Source organism: Callionymus lyra, chromosome 4, assembly GCF_982586985.1.
Source record: "Callionymus lyra chromosome 4, fCalLyr1.hap1.1, whole genome shotgun sequence".
In the NCBI taxonomy this organism is placed as follows: Eukaryota; Metazoa; Chordata; class Actinopteri; order Syngnathiformes; family Callionymidae; genus Callionymus; species Callionymus lyra.
Genome location: NC_141821.1, coordinates 13,168,939 through 13,182,075, shown reverse-complemented (window position 1 = coordinate 13,182,075; position 13,137 = coordinate 13,168,939). Strand labels below are relative to the sequence as shown.

Here is a 13,137-nt window from a genome sequence, read left to right as displayed (position 1 = left end):
GATCGACTAATTCAATGTAACCTGGCCTCACTTTAAAACTGAGAGTGCCATCTAGTGGTCTCTCAACAATGAAGACAATGTATCATGACACCTCATCAGCCGTTTCATGAGGCCCCATCAACTGGTGACTGACTATCAGATGAGGCTTCATCATTATTTTCAGAGTCCACTAGATGGCGGTCTCTGCACTATTTTCCTTTGTTTTGAACAACTGTTCTAATGAAACTTCAAATCATTTATAAACTTATGGCGCCACCTACCGACCTCTGCTCAACATGACACTGCTTCGTGAAGCTTCATCAAACCATCACTCGTCAGATGATGCCGTCACCAAAGGGGGGCTTTAACTAGTCATACTCTGACTTTAAACAAATTGAAAAATGTCAAGTTTCTAAACATCTAAATAGATGTTTCACATATTTTCTATTAATGTGCTCTGATGTCTGTTCTCTGCAGCCTCTTTGTAGCATGGTGAGCGTGACAAGAACACTTTCTTCTCCTCCGCCGTCTCACTCATGAACGGATCATTCCTACCATGCTATTCATATACTATTTATTGCAATGTTTGCCTTATTTTATTTATTTCCTTCCGCACAATTTTTTGTATATTTTGTATATTTTGTATATATTGTTTTTCTTTATCTATTATCCTCTTCTAATTTGTGTTACAACCGATTACGAATATGTCCACAGCCACGGAAAATTCCATTAATATGTACCAATATGTACTGACGAATAAAGCCGCTCTTGAATCTTGAAGTTAAAAAATATTATTTGACTAAATAACGTGTCTCGATCTGAATGTATTCTTTTGAAAATCAATGCTCATCCTCACAAATAATGAGATCGCATCTTATTTTTTGAGAATGTAGAATTATCTTACCAATACTTTATCCATGCGATTTTATTTTTTGTAGGGGCAACCAATCAGGTGTGAGCTTGAAAAAGCAGCACCTGATTGACAATCAACTGATTCAAGTCACCTGTTGGATTCAACTATATGTGCTCGACTGGATCCAAAACCTGCAGCTTCAGCCTTTTTGAGTAGCGACTTGAACACCCCTGCACTGTACCGTGATACCTTTTTTAACCTGGGGCACAACTGAGAAGCAGCATTTGGAACTCATGCAACATGTAACACATGATGCCATCAAAAAACGGGGCTTAAAATGAACCATCATCCGACTTAACTTTATCTAAATCTCCTGGGAAAGGTGTAGATTCTAAACATATCGATACCAGTTTCAAATGTTTCTTAATGTGCTGTAATGTTATTAAACAGGTCAGCTTAAATGAAAAGGGATTACGTGGCATCTTAAATTGTTCTTAACAGACAGATTTGAGAAAATCCTATGATAGGCAAAAGTGTAGCATTGAAACTATATAGTGAAATAACCTTTAGTTCAACAGATATTGTGTTTGTGTCATTCAGAGCATCAGAGAGAAGCGTATTCAAAATCCACATGGAAGGACTAGAGTAGGTTTTCCAGGTTCAAGCTAGCAATCATGTAGCTGACGCAAAGTTTATCTTAAATACAAGAAGACTTCTGTCCAATTAAAGCTTCAATATTGTCGGTTTGTTTGAGCGCCACCACACGGCTCTAATCCCGGCACATGCGTCGAGCATAAGCCTCACGCTGGAGAGAGGAGATACGGAAGCTCCCAGATTCACCAGTAGGAAAAACATTTCCATTGTTTGCGATTGTCATTCGTTTCCTTTTTTTTCTCTGCTCGCCTTCGCGGCACGACGGTCGCTTTCATCACTCGCTCTACACTTCGCAATGCTAAGTGTGAATGCGGGTCTTCCCTTCTTGTCTTTTTCTTTGGGCGCCCACACACACACACACACACACCATCATGTGGCTAAATTTAGACTCCGCAGCTGCACGTTGTAGAAAAGTCTCCACTTCGTCTTCTTCGTCTTTGTAGAGGATCGACTTTGACAGCGCGGATTTGAAATTGATCCTCGATGGAATTCCCCGTCAGGTTCTGATAATCAAGTCCAAGCCTAGAAGCTGGTCCTCTGGACAGGTGGAATCGGCGCTCACGGCTGTGCAAAATAGTTGTGCACAACGTCAGGAATATAGCGCCTCCGCTGCAAAACGGGGGGGTGATGGCCGGAGAGGTTGGAGGTCATAGCGGTGGCGACACGTCCGCCGTGTTGGATTCTCCCTCCGAATACTCCCGCCAAGATTCTTGACGTCTCAAAGACACGTGTTGTATATAGGACGGCGTGGCGGGCAGGAATGTGGCCTCATGCCTTTTTGAAGTCTGGTTATTTGAGGAACGATCCTCATCGCTGGAGTTTGTTTAGTCAAACTTGACGAGTTATTCTGCTGGTGTTTGTTGTTTACGCCATTATGGCCGTGACAGGTGCTGACGGCCGTACGTGTCGTGAGCAAAGTGCAACAGGAAGTCGATACCGAAGGGCTAAAAGTCGTCAAATGTACTATTTACTTTTACAGCGACCTCGTCTTGTGCGGCTGTTGGACCGCAGGAATATTTTTGTGTTTGCCTACCAATGGTTTAAGCACTCTACTGGGTGGCTTCAAATAGAAAGAGAGAGAGACAATCAGACGATAAAACTCAACCAAGAAAAATGCTGAATTAATGATTTGGAAATCGATTCTCATGTTAATCTCGACAGAATTTCTGCCGTTTCAGAAATTGAATTCTTGGTATTCTTCTCAATAAAAATAAATAAAATTAACTCATATTATTCAATCCCAAAAAACAATTCAATATCATCATATTATATCAATAGTTTTTTTCAAATATTGGTGAAGCATTTTTCGAGGAACCAGTTGCCGTTTTTAATTGGTGATGTGTTGATGAAACAGCTGATGATGTATCATGATACAGTGTCTTCACCGTCTTTAAAAATGAAGCCAGGTTTCATTGAATCAGTAGATCAAAACCAAATAACAGTGTCATCTAGTGGCCTTTTTTAAATGAAGACACTGTGTCATGATACACAACAGCTGTTTCATGAGGCCTCATCAACTCTCAACTAGTCTTAAACCTTCCAACTTAAAGCTACAATTAAACTAAATGACATGTAGTTAAAGTTTTTCTTCTCGCAAAAAGACTTGCCCCAGCAATACGACTCTAAATCAAAGTTATATATATTATAGAGTTGAATGTATGGCATGCATAGTGGCAGATCATTCTGTTGAGTATCTCCTTTTCTGTAAAAATAAGATGTTTATTTCTACTTTCATAGCTCACCGTGGACGCCCCACAGAGGACGTCTTTCTGAGAAAAATAAAATGGCATTAATGCAACAAGATTCCCCTGATAACAAACTCATTAACCAGTTATTACTTTCATATACCCAGTAAAACACCCTCGTATGCGAACCCCTACTGCACAGGCGACGGCTGCATATGGTCGTGCATGATGGTGTGTAAACACGTCATCGGCGACTACATACGAGCTGACACGCATTTAAAGTGATGTACGAGGCTTCCCTCCACGCTGGTGATAATGAGCTCTGAATGCTTCTCCAACCACGCCGCTAATGATCATTGACTGCATACTTCTCACCGCCGCCTTTCCGTCGCCGGATTGTGTCGACGTCAGTGTCGCCGTGTTACCGAGAGAGAACTGTCGCATCATTTTGATCATTCGTACGGACAGGAAATGCAACACATTCAGTGCCTGAATAGGAGAGTAGAGTGATGAAACATCACATTGTATTTGAAATTCCTTCTTTTGAGAGAGAATGGAAGAGGAAACAATTCACGTTTATAATTTAACATCATAATATAATTCATTTAATACATTGGTTTTCCGTTAATATGTCCAAAGGTTGTTTTTTTTCTTGATTTGTATTATTGGTTAAAAAATTTTTTTAAAAAACACTTATTTTACGTTACAAATTGAAGTCTCAAGAAGCATTGTAATAGTGAACAAAGCAAAAACAATACAGATTTCTAGCTTTCAACTAAATTGAATTTAAAGAGTCAAATCATCATGAGTTAGACACGTAACACTTTATATAAGTACACTATGTAAAAGGAAGGGAAAACCAGGTCCTAGCGAATCACAATGAGCAACCGTAGTCAGGAAAAACCTTTCAGGAAACACTAACAAAAAATTAATACTTGACTATATTTGTGATATTCTGAGTATATGAAGTGTGTGGATATATGTCGGCAAAGTTTTAACCTTCATCCTCTCACTGCTTATGCAGAGTCTGGTCGCGGTACCATCAGTATAGAAGCCTGGACTACCTTTTGCCGAGCCACTTTGCCCATCCTCTTTCCGAGGCTGAGAGATGACCAAAAACTGTTTCCTTCAACCGAGGAAAATCACTAAACTCAGGAAAACTTAATACACAGACCTCAAAGCCCAAGCTGCGGTGTAAGTCTGGATCAGATCACTGATATAAGGAGGAGTCTGACCATGAATAGATCTGAAAGTAAGAACCAGAATTTTAAAATTGATCCTGAAAGAAACTGGCAGCCAGTGAAGAGTTTTAAGGATCGGAGAAATGTGAGTTCTTCTACTAGAGCAGGTCAGAATTCTGGCTGCAGATTTTTGTTTAAACTGCAGCCGAGACAACTCCTTCTTGTTAATACATGAAAACAATTGGTATTGTTTTTGATTGTTTAGACCCTGGTATGTGAAAAGCCCTTTACAAATAATAATTACTTACTTACTTATTGTGAAAAAAGAGCCCCATAGATGAAAAATTCTAACTTTATTTACCTGCATCTTAAATTTGACTAACTTTCTGGATTGGTGAGTAACACACTGAGTTTTCCTTTCACTCTCCTCATGATGGCTAAAATCCTTTTATGGTGAATCACCCTGAGAGGAAAAGGTAATTAGTCAAGAAGACACTTCACTGTGATTACTGAATGCATCGATGACCGCCTGCAGCTCGGCCAACTCGTCCCATTTAAACTAATCAGCAGTTTGGGCGAGCGTCCAGACACTTACATGTCCTCCACGGTGATGTCCTTGAGAATTTGGCAGTAGTCGACGTTCCACACAGCCTGGTCGTCCCACACCTTGGAAGCCAGGAGGATGGCTCCCAACACGATGCGCTTCCAATTGGCCGGGCAGATGTCCATCTCGGCGTAGGTCAGCAGGCGCTCCAAGTATACCTGGCGGCAAACAGGAGGGAAACATTGAATGTATGAAACTGATAAGAAATCTTGGACCCCCGCACCCTGCTGAGCACTGAATTATACATTAAATACACTACATTTTGAAGAAAATATTTGCAATATATTCATAAAAATAACACTTACTTTAAAATATTCAATATTATTGATATTATAAATTTTGATTTGTAAATATTATTGGGAGGGGGTTATGAAAGTATACTTTTTTTGTGTTTTGATCTGACAAAAAAATGGTTCTGTGTGAGATCATCAGAATAAGTTTCCAATGGCATCCCATTGACTTCCATATTAAAAAAAAAAAGGTTAAAATAGAGAAACAGTTGTGGATCCAAGCGATAATGTACAACTGCGTCTTCAAAACTAGTTTTTAATTCTCATGAATAAATGTTACGGATAGTCATCATGCAGACGTTGACGACTGTGGACAAAACTGAAACTCTGGTTATTGCTCCTGATGATAAGGTTCCAGGGTTGAGTCAGTACTTGGGTGACTTAGGTCAGTCTGTCAAACTGAGCCTGAGAAACCTGGGTGTTGTATTTGACAAAGACATGTCTCTAGTTCAACACTGCAGAAAACTTACCTGAAACCGTTTCCTTCAACTGAGAAAAATCTCTGAACTTAGGAAAATGTTGTCACAACATGATCTGGAGCTTGTAATCCATGCGTTTTTGACTAGACTATTGCAACAGTTTGTTTTCATGTCTAAACAAGACATGAGCTGTCTCGCCTGCAGTTGATTCAGAACTCTGCAGCGAGAATTCTGACCCGCTCAAGTAGAAGAACTCACATTTCTCCGATCCTTAAAACTCTTCACTGGCTTCCAGTTTATTTCAGGATCAACTTTAAAATTCTGGTTCTTACTTTCAGATCTATTCATGGACAGACCTTACATCATTGATCTGATCCAGCCTTACACCCCAGCTCGGGCTCTGAGGTCTGTGGTTTAGAATCTAATCTTTCGCTCTCTTTGCGCTTGATGGAACTACTGACTCCTTCAAGAAACATCTTAAGTATTTCTTATTCATGCAGGCTTTTCCCTGATTTTCTTGGACACCTGTATTTGGCTTGGTGTTATCTTGATCTTTTGAGTATATATTTTTTGAGTATTTTTTTATATTGTTTAAGTGCTTTGTGACCCTGGTCTGGAAAAGCACTCTATAAATATAAATTACTTACTTATTACATACAACACTTGGAAGTTTATTGTTGTTTTCTACTTACTGTGCAAGACTTTTATTTGCTCTGTCTCTCACCATTTTTATTTTGTAATATGATTTACATGTAGAGAACTACTTAATGAAAATAAGATGATAACAAATGCTTGAATTAAAAGAGATTTTAACGTATAAATGTGAAATATGAAGATGCTGGGTTCATTATTTTGATTAAGTTGGACGTATCTTTCTTAAATGTCTTCAAATTGTGCACATTACATGCGTAGAAACACAAAATGAATAAGGGCTAATTTTACTCATATTGTGACTCTGATTTTTATATTTCAGTAAAAGTGATTTAGTTATTTAAGCGTTTATGAATCACAGATTAAATTCAACGATTCTTGTCCCTTGGTTAGTAGATTTTTTTGACACTTCATAGTGGTGTCTGTCTGCCTCTATACCTCCCTCTGGCAACAACAACAATAATAATAACAAAGCCTCAAAGCTGATGAAATCCATCTTCCCTGGGGCTCGCTCATAAAATATCCATGTGTATCGCAACAACCCATCGACGCCCACCACCGCATTTCAATTTCTTCATGGCTCATGTGAAAGTATTCCCACGATCTACAATCACAAAGAACAGAGAGCCCTGAGGCTGCTACTTTGAACATTAACAGAATCCTTTTTGTTAACATCCTTATAATCTGTTCTCTTAATGCACAACTCGGTGTCAATGTGGAAGCTGTAATAATGAAGATAAATTACAACAAAAAGCATGCATGTTCTCTTGCTGTTAAAATACATTTGTTCCACTCTGCATTAACAAGTGAGATTAACACTTTCAACTTTGTCTTTATTATCCCATGATGCAATTCCACTCCGAGTATAAGTAACGTGAACGCTTTCATCGAAAGACATTCATGCATTTGAATGACTTGCATCCGTTTCAACCATCGTTTTATACTGTTTGGTTCTTTTGTCCCAACAATGAAAAAGAGAAAAATGCAAAACCACTTCCTCTCCACTCATAACTAAATATATTCTGTGATTAAATCATCATGCGTGAGTCAAAATGGTCAGGATGGTAATTGTATGTGGGCTGCAAGAGCTATAAATACTCATTTAAAACACAGATTAAACTCAATCACTGACAATGAAATTTAACTGTGTGGCCCATGATGATAACAGTGAAGGGTTTTCTTGCCACCAGAGATGATAAATGTCAACGATTAGTCTGGAAAGTCTGAGGAAATGACAGAAGGAAAGTCAATGGTGTTATGGGACACTAAACACAACCATTAGGTGAATTGAGAAAAGTGTACAAAAACTTTGACTCTACTCTGACTAAAAGTTAAAAAGGGAGTTTGATGCTGCATTTTTGGCTCTTATTTCCATTCTATACTAAGTTTGACACCCCTGTGCATCGGAAATAAGGCGATCTTTCAATATTGTGATACTGTAGGAGCAAGTATATGTTGGTAGTATCGTCCGAGCACTTGACTCTGGCGTGACAGAATTTACAGAACAAATTGTTCCTTTAGCTGCGGAGGACGTCATCACTGCTGCCATCTAGCGGCCAGAAGTTTAATCGCAACACAAAAATTAACATAAGGCGTGAATGTTTGAAAGGTAATTGTAACTAAAATATTTCTTTACTGAAAACAAACTTGATTTAATAAGAAAACTACAGTAACAAATTTAATCGAAAAGCTGAAAAATAATTAATTGAAACAGTGCAAAATTTATACAGTAATTTGAAAATAAATATTGCTGTAACAATAGTTTATAAAACACATTATTTACTTATTGTAACCATTTCCCAAACGCACAGAATTAGGGGAAATCATCAAACTGTTCAGCTGTGATTAATTTAACGGCCTGTGTAAATATTTTGGATTTTAATAAAGAATAGCTCAAAATGAGAATCATTTGTATTTTGAAGAGAGAATTGTATCCATGGTCAGCTCTGACATGTAGAGAGAAAAGAACTGATCCGGCAAGAGGTCACTAAGAGCGGTAAAGTTAGCAAAACAGAAATTCCGACTGTCAACCCAACGAATGATGCACGACCACCACTGACAAACTTGACCATCTGGTCAACGATCATTACCATGTAGTGGTGTGTCGGGGGCAGAATAGACTAGTTGGATCCAGCAAAAGCTCTCTTTCATCATGTATTCACGCCTGCTAACAATTTCTCTGCATGCATCAGCTCAGGTTGTTGATTGGACGAGTCGTGCTGTCTCCTTTTGAGAGCACAACTTTCTGAACTGCATGATTTTTATCGTGTGCATCAACGTGGGTAGAGTATGTGAAAGAATGCGGCTTCAAATTAGAGCTGGACCACATGTTGAGTGATATGAATGCAGCAGAGTAAATAGACAAATGAGCAGAATACAAAGTACACAGAGCCAGCAGGGAGCGAGTCAAATGAGACAACCATGAATTTAGACAAAGCAAAGACCACGATACTTTCTGCCCTGTAACCGCCTGCAGGCAGTACGTTTCTGAACCACAGCCCCCGTCCCCCGTCCCACCACCAACCCCTCGGCCTCATGTGTAGTTCACAAGTTATGCATCTGTCCGGAAACGCAGTAACCCAATACGAGGCCAGCGGGTCAGACATATTAACCCCACACCCTCATGCTCACCAGAGGCACACATATCTGCTCGAGTGAGAGATTGTTTCTGGGCAGATGAGTAGGTGGAGATTCTGGACTGCTGTTTGCATATCTTGCAGTATAATGTATAAAGCTGGTCCAATGGGAAGCTTCGACACCGACCTGACTGAACCACTAGATCTGGAGTATTAAACTCACACGTACAAGAGGCCAAAATCTTTGAGGAAACAAGGGCCGTGGGCCAAATATAATATACTGTATAGTAACCATTCTGTCTTTAACCAGAAGTACAAGTGTGATGTGTTAAATGTATTTCACCTTCACGTCATCATCCACTTTAGTATTATTGGAAGTCCCACATTGTTTGACATCCATCATCTCCGGTCCTTGTCTTTTCTTAAGCACTGGCTCTTTTACAGGTCACACTATCAACATGAACATAAAAATACTTTGATTTTGAACCAACCATCCAGTGGGCCACATATAGTGACTTGGTGGGCCATGACTTTGAGAGGTGTATATAGAATCTCCTAAAGTAGTTTAAACTTTTCCAATTCTAGACATAGATTTGGACCAGTTTTGTCACCTTTTAAGGTTTTAATTTCGACATAAAAGTTTATAGTAATTCTCTATATGCATTTGTATTTACTTAAAACTAATTAACAGGTAGAAATACCTTTTGAATTGCCAAATAGTGATGTCGTTAGGTGTGTATCTAAATTCCAAATGTTACATATTTTTATGAACTTTTGCTTGATTAGGATTTGGATCATTGTGACATAAGGAACTAAAATATTAGTCCAAATATGACGTGGAGTGGTAATAATAACCAGGTGGCAACACTGCCTCCTAGTGCAGGCACGGACGTGGACACACAAACTCACCAATGTGACAATAGCACACTCTGCAGTGAGCTGAGCGGCGCTGAACAACGTCCTGACAAAGCGGTAGATCTGTTTCTGCTCCGGGTCGTGCTTCTCGTAACCGGATGGAATCTCGGACTTCTGTGGGAAAAAATTAGGTTTATGGTTAAAACAAAAATACAAAAGGGATTTTGAACCAAAAGACATCATCAATACTTGTTCTTACTGAGAGCGGATGAAGCTTTTCGTCAAATATATCTAAAAACATTCTTCCATCGTTTTCTCTGAAATGAAAAATCAATGTATTGGATTTCAATTTAGGATGCAACTACATGTAAATAAAGAGTAGAATACCTGTTTTTTATGTGGTAGAATATTGCTAGGGCGACACTGCAACACAACATGGAACACAAGAGTATGAGAAGCTCAATATTTAAATTGAAATATACTTCATAAAAGACACTATGTTACCATTTGATTGTGTATTTGAGGTTTGGCTGACTGACTGTGCTGTCGTCCAGGAAGATGGTGGAACACGAACTGTACTTGCGCCGTATGAGCCCAGGATGATGCTGTGGGAGACACACATGTTAAATCTGTTTTCTTAACCACCCCATGGAATGACAAACAGACTACAAAGAAGCAAAACATGTCACAGCCTGGTCAATAAAACAGTGTTTAGCAGGAAATTGGCCAGTTATTAGCCTTTACAAAGCAAGAAGTTATTTATCATTACTGATTATTAAACTTGTCAAACTGTGTTCTCTTATTTTGGTTTTACCATTTACAATGCCATACAGGAAAAAAGAAATTGCATGCAATTAATGAGCATAAAACGTATGCATATGTGGATTTTTTTGTTGTTGCAACATTCATGCACTTTGGTGACCAAACAAACTTGCTTACAAAACAACAAACTATGATAAAAATGAAAGCTACTTTGGTAAAAACACAAATAACAATACCTTGCTTTCCGATATATGCGTGAACTTGCAAAGAAAGATTGAAGATTTGTTAGTGAGCAGTGGATGAATCCATTAAATGCACATATTAGATAAAAAAGAGCAGTTGATTTAACTCACATGGTTGATGTAGAGACTTTTCCTTTTTTCCCGCACTGGAAGAAAACACAATCAGACAGGTTTTTTTAGTTTAAAAATAAAGGTGATAACTTGCCCCTGGACACAGAGGCCACATTAAGTCTAGAACTGTGGCCTTGACGGAGAAATTATTTTAGAGAATTCATAAATTCCGTGCAGCAACACCTGAGTGTTGACGTGTGAATTAAAGCACGACACAGGTGTGTGTAGATGTGCCTCAGTCCTCGCAACATGTTGGGCCGTCAAACGACATTAAGAGTGAAAGAGTCGCTGGCCAAGAAAAAAAAAAGGAGCGTGTGTAGAAGAAACACAGGTACAAACACGATCACAAAGCCATCTGAAGATCCAAATGCTGCTGAATCCTTTCTTCCTTAACATTATTTTGTAACCTTGTTTAACTCTAAATACAATTGATTTATCGATAACAATAATTCCAATCTTTTTAGTGTAGTTGCATATCTTACTCCCTTAAATGAACTTAAGAAAAATTGTCATAAATCAGCAATAGATAGAGAAAGAGTCAGTGGCAAAACCAAATGGCAGCAGAAACAGAGAAGAAGAAACAGGTACACAAACAATGACACTCAACAATCCCAATCATGTCTGTATCACACCTGACACTCCACTGAGATTCGGACGAGCAGCTCTCACCACACTCACACTTTTGTAGTGTGGAGCCACTGAGTACAACTATACTTGTCCTTTATGATTTATTTATACATCTTAATAGAAAGGTTTGTTTGGGGTTTAGAAGAGTAATATCTCTTGAAATTTAGGTCATCTGTTATGTCATTTTATCTTAAATGTTGACGGTGTCCCGGAATTAACAATTAAAGAGTTGTAACTCTCTGTGGTGCAGAAGGAGCTGACGTTTGCTTTTACTCAACATCCAGGATCTTACTGCCTCCTGCTGCACTAAAAACCAAAGTGTATTACAAACAATATTTCAAATGCTAAAAAGGTATCAGATCCTTCATTCTTATCAATGTATAACTCACCATTCTACTTCTTTATTAACTTTGAACAAACATGATGTACACCAAACTTTAAACTTCACCGACGTTCTACTCGCCCTCATGTCGACTAAGGATTTAGATTATGATGTAATCTGTTCCTATTATAGGCAAAAATGTCCATTTTAATGTAGAGACTGGAGCACAGTGGTCTGTCTTTATCTTTTTCCAAAATGAAACGCTTAAAAACATTCAAATAGATCCAAACTGCTTGTCTGTAACGTACATGTTGTATGTGAAATGATCCCCTTAAACTAACTTAGTCATGTCTGTAAAAGTAATGCTGAATAATCCATTCAAGATTGGCCTAATTTATGATATTTGCCTTTAAATAAAAAACACATTTTAAATTCTATAATAATATATATGAAGTATAATAGTCAAACAAAACTAAAAAGGCATCATTTCCACCTGATCGATCAGGAGAAAACTATTTTTGCGTGACACATTCTTAACAGCCGACAAGCATGTGAGCACAAACGCACAACTCCAGTGACACAGTGTCTGCATACAAAAGTGCTTTCAACGACACAAAACAGACGGAGACAGTGTGTAGCTGCGACTTATTGTCACATATGTAACGGTGCTTGTTGAACCACACGTCTTACCTCTCTTGTTGGACATGGGCACTGAAAAACAAAAGTCCAAATTTGTCTTTTTTGTTGACAATCACATACCGTTTGTTTTTTGCTTGCGTGACAGGGACATTTGAGAATAAAGGAATGTTATCTTTTAATTAAATATCATTGCCTTCAAATTTTGAAGAGTACTCTGAAACAACTTGATATGAATTCATTAGTTGTGACTTCAGTCGGTGTGATAGTCATCATCTATCTCGCATGCTAATTAAAAATCCTGTCTCAACCTGATCTATTACAGCTTTGTTCTCCAAACACTTCCCTTAATAGGAAGCAATAAAAGCGCATCACTACTTTACATAGCACTTGAGCTCAGGCGGCTTTCCTACGTGTGAACACTGACTAATAAAAAAAAAGATGCTGATCACACGCACACGTTCAAATGGAAACTAATCTGAGAGGAAAACATCCTTGAATTATGGATGGCTGTGATGTGAGTCAAATGACTTGCAATAAGTGGGAGCTGAATTGGAATATGCAAATTGACTGCCACATTCCAAGTATGAAAACTCAATGACACATTTCAGCAGATGGAACGAAATAATTACTCTTTATTTTGACACCAAGTGATGGATCTGTAAAAACAAATCCGCTTATGATGTGGCA

At 38.5% G+C, this 13,137-nt stretch overlaps 1 protein-coding gene across 4 annotated transcripts in view; it reads right to left on the bottom strand.

Moving 5' to 3' along the window:
- The window catches only part of ccny (cyclin Y), a 32,984-nt gene that overhangs the window by 2,932 nt on the left and 16,915 nt on the right, over positions 1-13,137 (bottom strand). Inside the window, exons 3-10 of one of the 4 annotated variants that reach the window (XM_087788795.1) lie at positions 12,502-12,522; positions 10,863-10,897; positions 10,746-10,769; positions 10,252-10,352; positions 10,135-10,170; positions 10,007-10,064; positions 9,802-9,921; positions 4,948-5,114 (exon numbers count right to left, since the gene is read on the bottom strand). In XM_087788795.1, the coding sequence (XP_087644921.1) occupies positions 4,948-5,114; positions 9,802-9,921; positions 10,007-10,064; positions 10,135-10,170; positions 10,252-10,352; positions 10,746-10,769; positions 10,863-10,897; positions 12,502-12,522 (562 nt within the window). The remainder of the gene's footprint in view (positions 1-4,947; positions 5,115-9,801; positions 9,922-10,006; positions 10,065-10,134; positions 10,171-10,251; positions 10,353-10,745; positions 10,770-10,862; positions 10,898-12,501; positions 12,523-13,137) is intronic. The other 3 variants (XM_087788797.1, XM_087788796.1, XM_087788798.1) reach the window with 3 other exon arrangements.